This window comes from Gekko japonicus, unplaced genomic scaffold, assembly GCF_001447785.1.
Source record: "Gekko japonicus isolate JY-2015 unplaced genomic scaffold, Gekko_japonicus_V1.1 scaffold442, whole genome shotgun sequence".
NCBI classification, from domain to species: Eukaryota; Metazoa; Chordata; class Lepidosauria; order Squamata; family Gekkonidae; genus Gekko; species Gekko japonicus.
Window position 1 is genome coordinate 279,170 of NW_015174288.1, and position 12,874 is coordinate 292,043.

Sequence of the window (12,874 nt, forward strand, 5' to 3'; positions counted from 1 at the left end):
GGACCTGAAAGGGGTAGGCTTGGAATGAACACAGGACTATTAAGAGGCAAGGCAGAGCTTGTGACATGGGTTGGGCAGAGAAAAAGGGATGAGAATCCCTAAGAAGGGGGATTGCTTAGACCACTCTCCCAATATGACACAGACCTAACAGCATTGTGGGCGGTCCCCTCTTGCATCTGTTGCAGAATAAGGCCCCACTCAAAGCACAACAGGTTCCCAAGCACTGTGCTTTGAGGACCGTGTTAGTTATTTTATTTACTTTAGTGTATTTTTATTCTACCCTTTCTTAAAGGAGCTAGGAGCGGCATATGTCTGCCTGTGTTTTTTCATTTTACCCTCACAACAATCCTGTGAGGCTGAGACAGTGGGGAGATAAGTTAGGCAGAGACAGTGGGATGGCCCAGGGTCATCCATGACACACAGGATCCTAGTCCAACACTGGAACCAATAAACCAGGTGCACTTATTCCTTTTCCCACATGCAGCCTTTTCTCACACAGCAGTGGCATTTTTTCTTATGTGGGGTTATAATGAACCCAGCCCTGACCTGGATAGCCCAGGGTAGCCAGATCTCATTAGATCTCAGAAGCTAAGCAGGGTTGGCCCTGGCAAGTATTTGGATGGGAGACCTCCAAGGAATACCAGGGTTGCTATGAAGAGGCAGGCAATGGCAAACCACCTCTGAACATCTTTTGCCTTGAAAACCCCACAAGGTCACTTTACGGCACTTTCCACCACCAAAAATTAACCAGCAGGTTGGCTGGCAAGAAGCACTGCTTATGAAGCTTAAGTATTTAACTGCATATTCCTGGCTCTGAAGAGGCTGTGGGGGATTAGATTTTTATTCTGGGACATTACAAGCCATGAAGAAAGCGGGGTTACGTATCTCCACCTTTTTCCGTTATGAAATACTAAGCATTTACTTATACATATTTGCAGGCAGCAGGCAGCGATCCTGGAGGACTTGGTGAGGGACGTGCCCTTGGAATTTGACTTCCTTTTCTCTGAGTCGCATGCAGAAGTGATCTCAGGGAAGCAAGAAGGTAGGAGATAAGATAGGAAGGTTTGATCATGCTCTTCTGGGGACCTTGGCTATGCTTGGGGGGAGGGTGCTAAACTGTGCTGTACACAGCCCTAACCACCAGCAGGGATGCAACATGCTATAAAAGCTGTACTCTTTGTCTTGGCTTACCTACAGCAGCTAGTTGCTGATGGTACCTGTTACTGTGCAGTGTCTCACCCCTTCAAGGACAGGATGCTATCATTCCTTTAACTTCCCTGAGACCTAATGTTGTTCGTGGCTCTCTTCCCCTTAGGTGTCTATGCTTGGATAGGCATCAACTTTGTCCTGGGGCGATTTGACCATAAAGAAGGTGAGCCTGGAAGAAAGGACTGTGGGCATGAGGTCCTTGTGGGTGGACAGCAGCTTTCTTTAGGGGTGATCCTGCTATTAGGGGAGGGAACAATGTGTACATTGGGCTTAATTCCCAACAGGGATAGGGACCTGAACCTTCTCTTCTGGGATTGATTCCTATCCCCTATTTTCAGCAGGTCTGCAGGTGGGTGGGAATTATCTGAATCTTCTCCCCCTCCTGTATTTTCAGAATACATCCCAAATGAGGAAGGCAAGAGTGATTCCTTCCCCACTCCCTGTATGTTCTTTTTTTCTGAAATCTTGGTATGACGTTATTTAGACAGGTATTTAAAACTTAAGAGAAAGAATTCTTGGCAGTATCTGCTTACATAAACAAGCATAAGCTTCTTGGTCTCACAGACACCAAAGTTGGTGGAGGCAGGAACATTCACACAAGTTCCAGTTTCCTTCCTTATCCACTGGTTAGGGATCGCCCCCGTCTTCTAGGAGCTCAGACTTGATAGAGATGGTCTTCATGCCCCGTTTTCCTAACTCAGAATCCTTCTTGATCCTCTCACAGTCTCCTTTGCTCTCTCACTGTTAACTGTCATCTCCTACCTGAGACTCTGCACTGAAGAATTCCATCTGAATCCCCTGTTTCTCAAGGTTCTCAGAGTTACAGCCTTAACCATTTACTGTCCATCACACTTGGTAACACCCTTCTTTCTGGGATTGCAGAAGAAGATGCACTGGTTTCGGTGACTCTTGCTGGCCAAGAAGAGCCTCTATTGAGAAAGAGGACGGTTGGCATCCTAGATATGGGAGGTGCTTCTCTACAAATAGCATATGAGGTGCCTAGCTCTGCAGCCTTCTCTTCTCCACAGCAGGTGTGTAAATATTGGGCAAGGCAAGACAGAGGTGTTCTGTTCCAAGGTGGCCTCTGTCTTCTTAAGAATTACCCTACTGGATCAAAGACCCATCTAGTCCACCATCCTGTTTCCCACAATGGCCAATCAGATGCCTCAGAAGGGCCACAAGCAAGGGCAAAGAGGCCCAAACGTCCCCCTATTGTTCTCTCAGCATCTGGTACTCAAAGGTACTTTTAATAAGTACTTATTTCTGCCGGTCCTAGATCTACTGCCCATCAAATTCATTCAGTGCCCTAGTATTTTAGTAGACCATGTAGTTTTTCCAGCTATTATAAAGGTAAAGGCTTCCCTTGCTTAAAAGCCAGTTGAATCCGACTCTAGGGGGCAGTGCTCATCTCCGTTTCCAAGTTGAAGAGCCAGCACTGTCCAAAGATGTTTCCATGGTCATGTGGCCGGCATGACTAGATGCCGAGGTGCACGGAATGCTGTTACCTTCCCACCAAAGCAGTACCTATTTATCTACTTACAATTTCATGCTTTCGAACTGCTAGGTTGGCAGGAGCTGGGACCAGAGACAGGAGCTCACTCCGTTGCGTGGCACTAGGGTCTCTCGAACTGCCGAGCTACAGACCTTCCAGTCTGCAGCTAAGTGTCTTAACCACTGAGCCACCATGGCCCCTTTTTCCAGCTATACAAGGCCATAAAAGAAAATAGATAAATAAATATCCTGTTTTTTTAGTGAAAAGTTGCATTTACATTTGAATTCTGTAACACCACTCAGTTGTACTGTATCTGGACATGACTCACAAAAGTACACCTTTGTCAATTTGCCCTAAAATGTCATCTTGTTATCTCCACTTGACTGAGTTCTTCAGACAGCCTCCAAAACACCATGAGTAGTCTCTACTTCTTCCACAGCAAAGATTGCCACAATTTGTTAATTCTTCTAGGAGGAAGCTGGCAAGAGCCTTCTTGCGGAGTTCAACCTCGGCTGTGATGCACAACACACAAAGCATGTGTACCGGGTCTATGTCAATACCTTCCTGGGCTTTGGGGGCAACTTTGCTCGGCAACGCTATGAAGAATTGGTGCTGAATCAGACCACCATGCACAACAGGTATCCTTCCTTGCCTTCATAAACTCAGGTTGTAAGATCATAATGACAAACCAGGCAATGGGCCAGGGCGGGGGTGCCTGTGGGTAATGAAGGTGCTCTCTAGATCCTTAGGCCAATTCTGAATATAGGCAATAAACTGGATGGAGATAGCTTGATTTCTCCTGCTCATTTTAACAGCATTTTAAGAGGCTCATGGTGCAATGTGCTTCCCTTCTTAAAAATAAAAATCCCACTCTGTTCATATTATGAAAATCTGACTCCTCCTGAAGGTAGCTTGTTAAGTGTGCCTTCACTTGCCCATTGGGTCCAGCTGGCTACGTGATGGATCCACTGGGAGGCTTTTGTGGTGCCCTTTCTTTCAGAGTTTTGTGTTAAGACCTGATCTTCAGCCCAGAGGATCTTTGATGTTGTGATTCCTGCCAGTATAAATATGCTGTGACTACACCACTTTCTTTCATTTCCTCCTAGGTGCTCAAGAGCAAATCAAATCTAGACAGCAACCTGACGGGAAGCAGGGGCTGGTGTCCTCTGAATGGCTAGTGGGCACTCAGTGATTGCATCTGTTACATGCACAGTGCAGTCAGAATGCATTTTTTAGGGCATGTGCTAGCACCACCACTAGTAATGGAGAAGAGGACAAGCGTGTCACGTTTGCACATTGTTACTGGGAAGAGATAGGTTAGGATGAATGATGAGGGCTGCTGGAGAGGATGGTAGTGTGGCTTCATACCTTTGCCGGTTTAGGTGGTATGCAAAGAAAAATAGGGCGTCTCTCTCTTATTACAGGTTACAGGGTGATCAGAGTGGGGCAGATTCTAAGGTGCCAGTCTTGGATCCTTGCCTGCCTGTAGGACTGGAGGATTTTGTGGAGCAAGGGGGCCAGACCTTGCATGTCAGGGGCCAGGGAGACTGGCAGACCTGTGCAGAGCGGCTGATCCCACTGCTGGCTGGAGACAACAGCAACTGGACCTCACTAAGGAACACCTACCAAGCACCCATTGATTTTGCTAACAGTGAATTCTATGGGTTTTCTGAATTCCACTACTGCACAGAAGATGTGCTGCGTCTGGGAGGACAGTATCATGCACCCACCTTCACACGTGCTGCTCAGGTGAATGTGGAGGGGATAGGAAGGGACTCTCATCATCACCCTTACGTGGGCATGTCTGCTAGTGTTTGTGGATTCTCTGCTGATCTCCCTGTTTTCACCTTCCAGGATTACTGCAGTCAGAGCTGGTCATTACTAACACAGAGGTTCCAAGACAAGCTGTACTCATCCCATGCAGACCTGCATCGTGTCAAGTAAGAAACCCACCTTTCCTTTTCTGTTAAGAGGAACTTGGGATGGAAAATATTCTTGCTCCTTAACCCTTATGCCTTAGTGTGGGGCAGGAGCTCTAGGGACTCTACTGGCTTTCTGCTTAACAGAGTCCTTATCCTTTGTTTGCAGGTACCAGTGCTTCAAGTCAGCCTGGATGCACCAAGTCCTCCATAAAGGGTTCAATTTTCCTATGGACTACTCCGGCCTGCGCACAGCTCAGTTAGTGTATGACCGTGAGGTGCAGTGGACGCTGGGAGCCATTCTTTATAAGACCCGCTTCTTGCCACTCAGGTAAGGCAAAACACTGTCTACTATACCTTTCTAAGTCATTCGCAGAATATAAGATATAGACACTAGGTTGAGCCTTGGCAAGTTCTCACCATGAATGATTGCTTGCATCTCCATAGGAGGTCAGCCTGACATGCTGAGGACCTTTTCTGAGTGGTAGGCAGCAGGGAAAAGGAAACAGAAACATTCCAAAATGTGCAGCAGGGGAATGTAAGCTTGGTCTTAATTCAAAGAAGCTCAGATTGATGGATGAGAATGTGTGTGGTATGCTGAACTTCCCCCAAGCTCTGCTGAATATCAGTTTCTTCTAAAATTAATACACTGTCCTCCTTTTGACTTGAACTTTCAGACATTACCCACTTGTTTTCATGTGTCTTTTGCATTACACCTGAGAAGATTTAAGAGACCAGGTTCCCATTTGTACAGTGAACCCATAGACATATGGGATCTGTACAGCCTTTGATGGGGGAATACCCTACTCCTCAGTCTTCTTGTTCCCATCAGATGGTAGTATAAGAAATACAAGCAAGGACCCACAGAAAAGTCATGTAGAAATCCCCTCAAACTGCTTTTCCCTCTGGCTAATGACAGTCCCCACAGTCACCTTTCTCCATCTCTTTCCTTACACACCTTCTCTCCCCCAGCACCCCCCCCCCCCCCCCCCCCCGGTCTACCTTCCTCATCACCAGGGGAAGAGACTGGCTGTGGGCTCCCTCCAACCCAAACATGGTCAGTGGTCAGCACCCATCTTCTCCAGCAGACATACCCCCCCCAGCAGTGCCCACTGCTTTTTAGGACTACTGAGTCACAGAGTGGACACAGGTTCCCTCTTAGCCCAAATACTGTAGCTATTCAATACCTGCTTCCTCCAGTTGCTGCTGCCTAATCTTCTGGCAGCCCTTGCCCCAACCAATGCAGTCTGTGGGGATTTGTAAATCCCAGTCATCTTCTTCCACTCACTTTTCAGATATTTCTGCAAACCTGAAGATTCATCCATTTTTGCAGAAAAATCCCACATCCTACACATGGCCTTGTTCTGCTTATTTATTCTCTCCACATTTTTGGCCATATTGATAATTAGATAACCGTATGCTTTCATAGTTAGAGACTGCATCTGTGCAAGGATGTTTGTTAGGGATGCCAGCTTTTCTTCTCTCTCCCCCCCCCCCCCCCCCCCAACAGGGTTATTTAAAGCTACCAGATAGGTAGAAATTATTGCTTCCCTTTTCACTTGATCTGTTCCATAAAAATATTGGTTGCTCAACTTCTGCTGTTGAGCAGTTGTTTGGAGGTGCAAAGCTCCTCTCCAGAGGAAAAAAAAATCCATACTGATCTTCCCTTCTCTTTTCAGGGACATCCGCCCCGAGGGCATCCGTCCAGCACACAGTTCGTGGCTGCACCTTTCCTTTGTCTACAATCACTACCTTTTCTTTGCATGCATTCTTGTGGTGATGCTAGCGATTGGACTCTACCTCCTCCGCCTGCGCCGCATCCACCACCAGCAGCTCCACTCAGCATCACTGGACCTGCTGTGGTTGGCAGAAGTGGGATCACTGCCAGGCCAGGAACCTGGCATTTGATAACAGAACTACCTCTCAAAGACTGTTCAGTGGCTCTGGCTTTAACAAGCCCCGAAGCTGTGATCATTTAGTGTTTTAAACCAGAACTGTGGGGGGGCTCTAGGCTAAAACCAGGCCGTGTCTCCCTTGCCTCTTTGTTTGCAGGAGGAAAAAAAGCCCCACAGTCACAGTTTTATCCTGTGCTAAAAGCCCCAGCCAGCACAGAATAAAGAAATTGCACATACTATGAAGCAGGGGGGAAAGAAGACAGCAGATTGCTGTACTCACAGCAGATCTGTAAGCGACCAAAGAGAACTTGATTTACTCAGGAGAAAGAGAAGGAAGGACCTTGTGTTGGCAGGGTCTCAGTCCGATTTTCAGGACCAAATATCTTCTCCAGTATAGCACCTCTCTTAAGCAAAAAATGGTGCTTGAACTCTGAGGCTAACCCTCTGTTCTCCTGAGTGTTATTTTGATACCTTTTATAGGAAGACCAAGAGAAGAAGAGGACCACAAAGACCCTTTTTAGAAAAGGACTTATCATTTGCTGCTATTTTCTGCCTCTTCTCCTACACAAGTGGGAGCCTAACCACCTCTTGTGCACAGGGAGAGTTTAGATCTCTTTGGAATCCTACATTCCATCTAAATTAAGAATGTTTGCATCTGTTTTCTAGCTCATCTTAATTCCACCTTGATTACTTCACCCAGTTCAACTTGTTTTAGTAATACCTAGCCCTTAGAATCAACTGTGGACTAGTTACGTAATTTATCTGTTTTAAAACTTGAACTACAATGGTCCCAGTTACAGTAGCAATAAACTATTCTAAGTTCTGTAGTCAAGAGTTTCTTCATACCATCAGCTCAGAGAGTTGGCATTCCTCTCCTGTGTTTTGCAGCAAGGGCAATTCTACATATGGGGAAAATAATGTAACTTTCAACTGTGCACAAGATCACACACTAGAAATTTTATTTTCACAATACAGGTTTATAGCAGATAAATACACACGTCATCAGTTCAGGGGAGGAGGAGAACCTAGGCAAATACATCTCGGCACAAATGAGGGGAGGGCAGAGGCCTAGTAGGCTAGCCCCTATTTAAAGAGAAGGGAAGGAGCTTTAGAGAGATTAGTGTGTCAGACTAGGATCAATCACTCTTTGATGAAGCTCACTAGGCAACTTCATGCTAGTCAACTTCAAAGTTGTGAGGCTAAAAGAAAGGAGAATCATGTTATGTTCCTTGGAGGGAGAGCAGGATAAAATATACTAGATATAATGGGTTTGGTCCAGGCCTAACTTTCCAATGGTAGAATGAAACTTTCCTGCCTTCCCCTCCCAATGCAGCCTACTGACCTCTAGGAAATGCTGCTTCTGGGGGATAGGAGATCCTGAGGGATGGCACAAGGGGAATCTGGTTCCAACCCATAATCTCTTGACTAACGAGACTTTACAGAGCTTCCTCTGTAGAGGACAAGATACAACAGTTAACCCCCAGCTACTGAGGCAGGACTGTAAGTACTAACTTTCAGGGTCTTTGGAAGGGGTTTTGAAAAGTGGGATGAAAATATTATAATCAAGATCAATTCAGATTGAGAAGATGGAGGGGATACTACAATACATACAACGGGCATATTAAGTACTTGGTCCTAGTGTTGTGGGCCTTTTGGGCTGTAAAATCTGTTTACTTGGTACTGGAAGGGGGAAAGCATGAAGCTGTCTATATCAGATGAGAACCTAGAAGAGAGAGACAGAAAGAAAGATTCTCAATAACCTGTTAAAAGCCAACCTGCTGCTCCCTCTCTGGCGTTAAAAGATCTCTTTGTGGGGCAGAAGCTTATCCCATAGAACTGCTAAAAGGTAGGTTATGGCCATGTTTCTTCAACCCAGTGGCAATGCTATTTCTAGGCATATTTGCCAATGGCCAGAAGCCTGAAGAAAGTAAGAAATCTGGCACAGAAGCTTTCATAAACTGGAAAAACTGATTCTTTGGGCCGTAATTGATTATGACAGATACACACATGCAGGTAGGTTAATAACGTTTATAAACTTATTTTCGCTCCAGGGTTGGTACCTGTTGAAGCATTCTGCAGCACCATGGGTCACTCCCACAGGTAACGCACATACCAGATAGTCTCATTCCTCAGTTGTGGTCCGAACAGTGGGTTGGCTTGGGCTAGGATTGCTATAAGCCAACTGCATGTGAGAGACAGAAGAGTAAGAAGGATATGCATGAGATGGATCAGAAGAATTACCAGTGCTGGAAAATAGGAACTGCCCAGAGGATACCCCTTCGTAGCAGGCAGTTTCTGGCTACCAAACCTGATTAGAGACCACCTAAGGCTTATTTCAAGGGGCAAAGCCCCAATTCATTATTTATAGGCATATTGTTAAGGAAAGAATATAACCACTTGAGACCATGACCATTACCTAGTGCAGTAACAGAGTTTTCAAGTAGACATTATGTTGAAGCATGTGGAATAGAACAGTTTCCCCTTAGCAATGATGCATGCTTTGTGGCAGTCAAAACCTTATGTTGGGATGCACTCCCCCCCCCCCAATTCTTTACCATGCTTTGTCCTAAAGGCATCATGCATGAATATACTAAAACAAAGCCACAGGAAAGAGATGTTTGGGAAACTTGATAGGGGAGCAGTTTTTCAGCTGGCAGGGGTATACGATTTGAGATTACTTGAAGGGAAAGATGCAGACTTTGTTGAATAAGGAATTGGGAACCAAGGATCAACCTCAGCCACACAGATATGAGAGCACTAACAAGAACAGATCCTTAGCCTTTCATCCAGGATTTCTTGCTACACCACCAACACCCAACAGCAACCACTGAGTCAAAATACATGACCATAGGTATACTAAAAGTGAAGTAATAGGTATTCCTGCTAGGCATAACCAACCCTCTTCCCGTTGATACTCACAAGAGATAACAGCAAATGGCAGTAGTGACCAACATGGTAATAATCACGCTGCAGAGGAAAGTGAAAAATAAGGGTTAGCAGGACAATGTCCAAAGCATGATTTCTCTGAACCAGGTGAAAATGCTTTACATGTGGAAACACCCCACCCCATCTTATGAATAACTGACATTTTAAATTTAAAACAATAAAAGGTATTAATACAAAAATCATACAAATTTACTAGATGGCCTTAGGCCAGTTCTTGCTCTCAGCCCAACCTACCTCACAGGGTTGCTGTGAGGACACAGTGGAAGACATAAGTGCAAAACTGCTTCAGGTGTCCACTGGGGAGAAAATCAGGGTACAAATATCTAAATAAACTTACCTTCCTCCAATGCCTGATAATGCCAAAACATTTTTACCATCTTATGAGTCAGGAAAGGAGAGCATTTTAAAATTTCTGAAGTGATATAAATATACCACATTATGGTGACGAGCCTTGTATCTCCAACCGACTCTGGACCTTCAGTAAAATGTGTTTATCATACACAACCTTCCCGGTCCTGAAGCAGAGCAGCACACAGAAGGGTTTTTTGCAGGTGGGGTGGTTATTTCTTTGAATGGGACCGCTAGAGGACCCTGAGCCGGGCATGCGCGTGATTATCTCTTTGCCATGATAATTAGCGAGCCTGCAATTAGACCGTTTAAGGAGACTCACCCACGGTTGGGCCCTTTGGGCACAAACCAAGGCGCCGCAAATCCCACGAGCCCCCAGAATATCGAGAAGAGGATGACAGGTACCGCGAAGCTGTGGGTGGTCATGGCGGGGCTAGGTCGGGCTGAGGAAGTGCAGTCTGGTCGCGGCAGGAGAAAAAGCCTCAGTGGTTTCCTTCGCCCTCCCAGCAATCCCTTTTTGGTCACGTGGGAAGTCCAGCTAAATCCGTTTCGGAAGCGTTGAGAGCGCTCAGAATCCAGCAGGCACCGCCCTGATTGGTTAGTGGCGCATCTCTTTTAACCGCCTCCTCTAATAGGCGGAGAGGGCTGGGGCGCGCGATCCCGTTGCGGTTGGACAACAGAGGGAGTCGGCGAGGAAGAATAAGGACGCTTCCTCGGTTAAATTTTGTTAGATTTACACACACACACACCCTAACAGCCTTACTCAGCCTGAGATTTTTTTTAAAAAAAGTTCTGTGCCTTTATTATTATAGGGAAGTACTGGCAGGATGAAGGAAATATGAACGTCAGTCTGCATTACTAGGACCGCTGCAGCTTCCTTTTCATCCTAATTTTGCATTTATACGTGTTAACAGCAGGCCGCAGGGGAGCACTGCTCCACCAGTCAGGAGCCCAGGGGGTGGCCACATAAGCCCCGCCCCCTGCTCCCACCAGCCATCAGTTGGGACATGGGGGGGGGGAACTTTCCCCACCTCCTGAGCGCTGGGGTGGTGGCCTTGGACTTGTAGGGGCAATTCCACCTCTCTCGCAAGAGGTCATTCTGGATCCCCCAGCTCTCCTTCCCAGCTCCTTAAAAAGTTATAGCAGCAGCTGTGACGCCTGCAGGGGCATGGCAAAACGTTCCCTTGCCTCCTTGAGCACCGGGGTGGTGGCCTTGGACTCGTAGGGGCAAATTCCACCTCTCGCGTGCGGTGCCACTTGGACATCACACGCAAGAGGTCATTATGGCTCCTCCAGCTCTCGGGAAGGGCTCTTTAAAAAGTTATGGCCGCCATCGCTGTTCTCGGTGGCGGCTGCCACCCACGCGCGAGGGGAGGGGTGGGGCGAAACGTTCCCTTGCCTCCCTGAGCATCCGGGTGGTGGTCTTGGACTCTTAGGGGCAAATTTCACCTCTTGCTTGTGGTGTTTGAGCGGCGTTGCCGCTCGGACATCACACGCCAGAGGTCATTCTGGCTCCCTCAGCTCTCGGGAGGGGCTCTTTAAAAAGTTATGGCCGCTGTCACTGTTCTGATGCCTGGGCGGGGTGAAAAGTTCCCTTGCCTCCCTGAGCCCCGGGGTGGTGGCCTTGGACTCGTAGGGGCAAATTCCACCTCTAGTGTGTGACATCACACAGAGGTCATTCTGGCTCCCCCAGCTCTCGGGAGGGGCTCTTTAAAAAGTTATGGCCGCCTTTTTCAGGCTCCGCGCTGGAGCACCGGGCCTGAAAAACGGCCTGCACAGCCGCCGCCCCCCTCCTTTGCCATGCCTGAAAAAGGGCCAGCCGAATGTCAATTTCGGCCCCATTATAACCTATGGGCCATTGAAGTCAATGGCGAAAACATAGGCTATATTCTGGAGGGGAGGGGGTTTGTGGGAGAGGCTCCAAACACGCAAGGTAGCTGCTGGAGCCTCTCCCCACGATACCAACCAAGTTTGAAGAACATTGGACCAGGGGGTCCAATTCTACAGGCCCCCAAACAGGTTGCCCCTATCCCCTCCATTGTTCTCTATGGTGGGGAAAAAGTAACTTTCCCCCCCACCATAGAGAACAATGGAGGGGATGGGGGCAGAGGAGACCTTGCCTGCTCTCTAGATCTTGTAGCTACATAGGACTTCTCTTGGTGATTAAGGATGATACTACTTGTAGCAGACCAGACGAGGAAGTACTTCACCCAAAGAGTGATTAACACGTGGAATTCACTACCACAGGAGGTGGTGGCAGCTACAAGCATGGACGGCTTCAAGAGGGAATTAGATAAACATATGGAGCAAAGATCTATCAGTGGATATTAGCCACAAGCTATAGATAGGAACTCTCAGTCTGGGGCAAGTGATGCACTGTATTCTTGGTGCTTGGGGGGGGCACAGTGGGAGGGCTTCTAGTGTCCTGGCCCCACTGCTGGACCTCCTGATGGCACCTGGTATTTTTGGCCACTGTGTGAGTGTTGGACTGGATGGGCCATTGGCCTGATCCAACAATGGCTTCTCTTATGTTGTTATCTGTAATGAATGCATGCATTAGCAAGCCTAGTTGTGATGGGTTTAAGGCTTCTCTGTTTATTTAATGCTTCCAATGATAGATCTGGGAAGAGGAGAACTTTTTGAGGGGTTGGAGGCTGTGGCGGGTGGCCTGAAACAGAGCCCGCTGGCATCTCCCAGTCTGTATCTGGCATCCCCCGCCAGTGGCCGGGAGGTACCTGGCAACCCTAGTATGAGCTTCTTTAACATACATGTATGTGAAGTTACTGCCCACCCTCTCTCTATATTTCATTGTATCTAAAGAAGAGTGTTTGTGCACAAAAAAGCTCATCTGTTGATCTTAAAGGTGCCACTGGACTCAAGCCAGGATTTAGTTTGCTGAAAAGTATTTGTTGTACATAGTGTTTCAGATTTTGTTGCAAAGTTTGTTGCAGCCTAGTGTGCTAAAAAACTGGGGCCGGCCCTGAGAGGAGGCCAGGGGGTGGGGACATGTAGCAAGCCCCTACAGATTTTACCCCTGAGCACTCTGTAACGCTAATTCAGATTCA

The 12,874-nt window shown here is 47.2% G+C and overlaps 2 protein-coding genes across 2 annotated transcripts in view; one reads left to right on the forward strand and one right to left on the reverse strand.

The window, feature by feature from the left end:
* The window catches only part of ENTPD7 (ectonucleoside triphosphate diphosphohydrolase 7), a 13,734-nt gene extending 6,438 nt beyond the window's left edge, over positions 1 to 7,296 (forward strand). The window contains exons 5-13 of the mRNA XM_015424005.1: positions 236 to 263; positions 916 to 1,042; positions 1,316 to 1,372; positions 2,092 to 2,240; positions 3,173 to 3,339; positions 4,126 to 4,450; positions 4,556 to 4,641; positions 4,790 to 4,951; positions 6,300 to 7,296. Coding sequence (XP_015279491.1) covers positions 236 to 263; positions 916 to 1,042; positions 1,316 to 1,372; positions 2,092 to 2,240; positions 3,173 to 3,339; positions 4,126 to 4,450; positions 4,556 to 4,641; positions 4,790 to 4,951; positions 6,300 to 6,528 — 1,330 coding nt within the window. The 3' untranslated portion in view covers positions 6,529 to 7,296. The remainder of the gene's footprint in view (positions 1 to 235; positions 264 to 915; positions 1,043 to 1,315; positions 1,373 to 2,091; positions 2,241 to 3,172; positions 3,340 to 4,125; positions 4,451 to 4,555; positions 4,642 to 4,789; positions 4,952 to 6,299) is intronic.
* A 197-nt stretch (positions 7,297 to 7,493) lies between these two features.
* Positions 7,494 to 10,321, reverse strand: LOC107121144 (V-type proton ATPase subunit e 2). Its single transcript, XM_015424010.1, has 4 exons — positions 10,132 to 10,321; positions 9,435 to 9,482; positions 8,576 to 8,697; positions 7,494 to 8,238 (listed from the first exon to the last, which is right to left on the reverse strand). Exons 1-3 carry the CDS (start codon positions 10,233 to 10,235, stop codon positions 8,604 to 8,606), a joined length of 246 nt encoding a protein of 81 aa, XP_015279496.1. The 5' UTR covers positions 10,236 to 10,321; the 3' UTR covers positions 7,494 to 8,238; positions 8,576 to 8,603.
* Between the last annotated feature and the right edge of the window lie 2,553 nt (positions 10,322 to 12,874).

Bases quoted from the DNA above. Each gene is read 5' to 3' on its own strand.
- LOC107121144 (XM_015424010.1), bottom strand. From the start codon at position 10,235: ATGACCACCCACAGCTTCGCGGTACCTGTCATCCTCTTCTCGATATTC. The intron at 9,483-10,131 runs GTGAGTCTCCTT...TTTCCTCTGCAG, and splicing joins CCCAAAGGGCCCAACCGTGG to CGTGATTATTACCATGTTGG. The intron at 8,698-9,434 runs GTGAGTATCAAC...TCTCACATGCAG, and splicing joins GCCATTTGCTGTTATCTCTT to TTGGCTTATAGCAATCCTAG.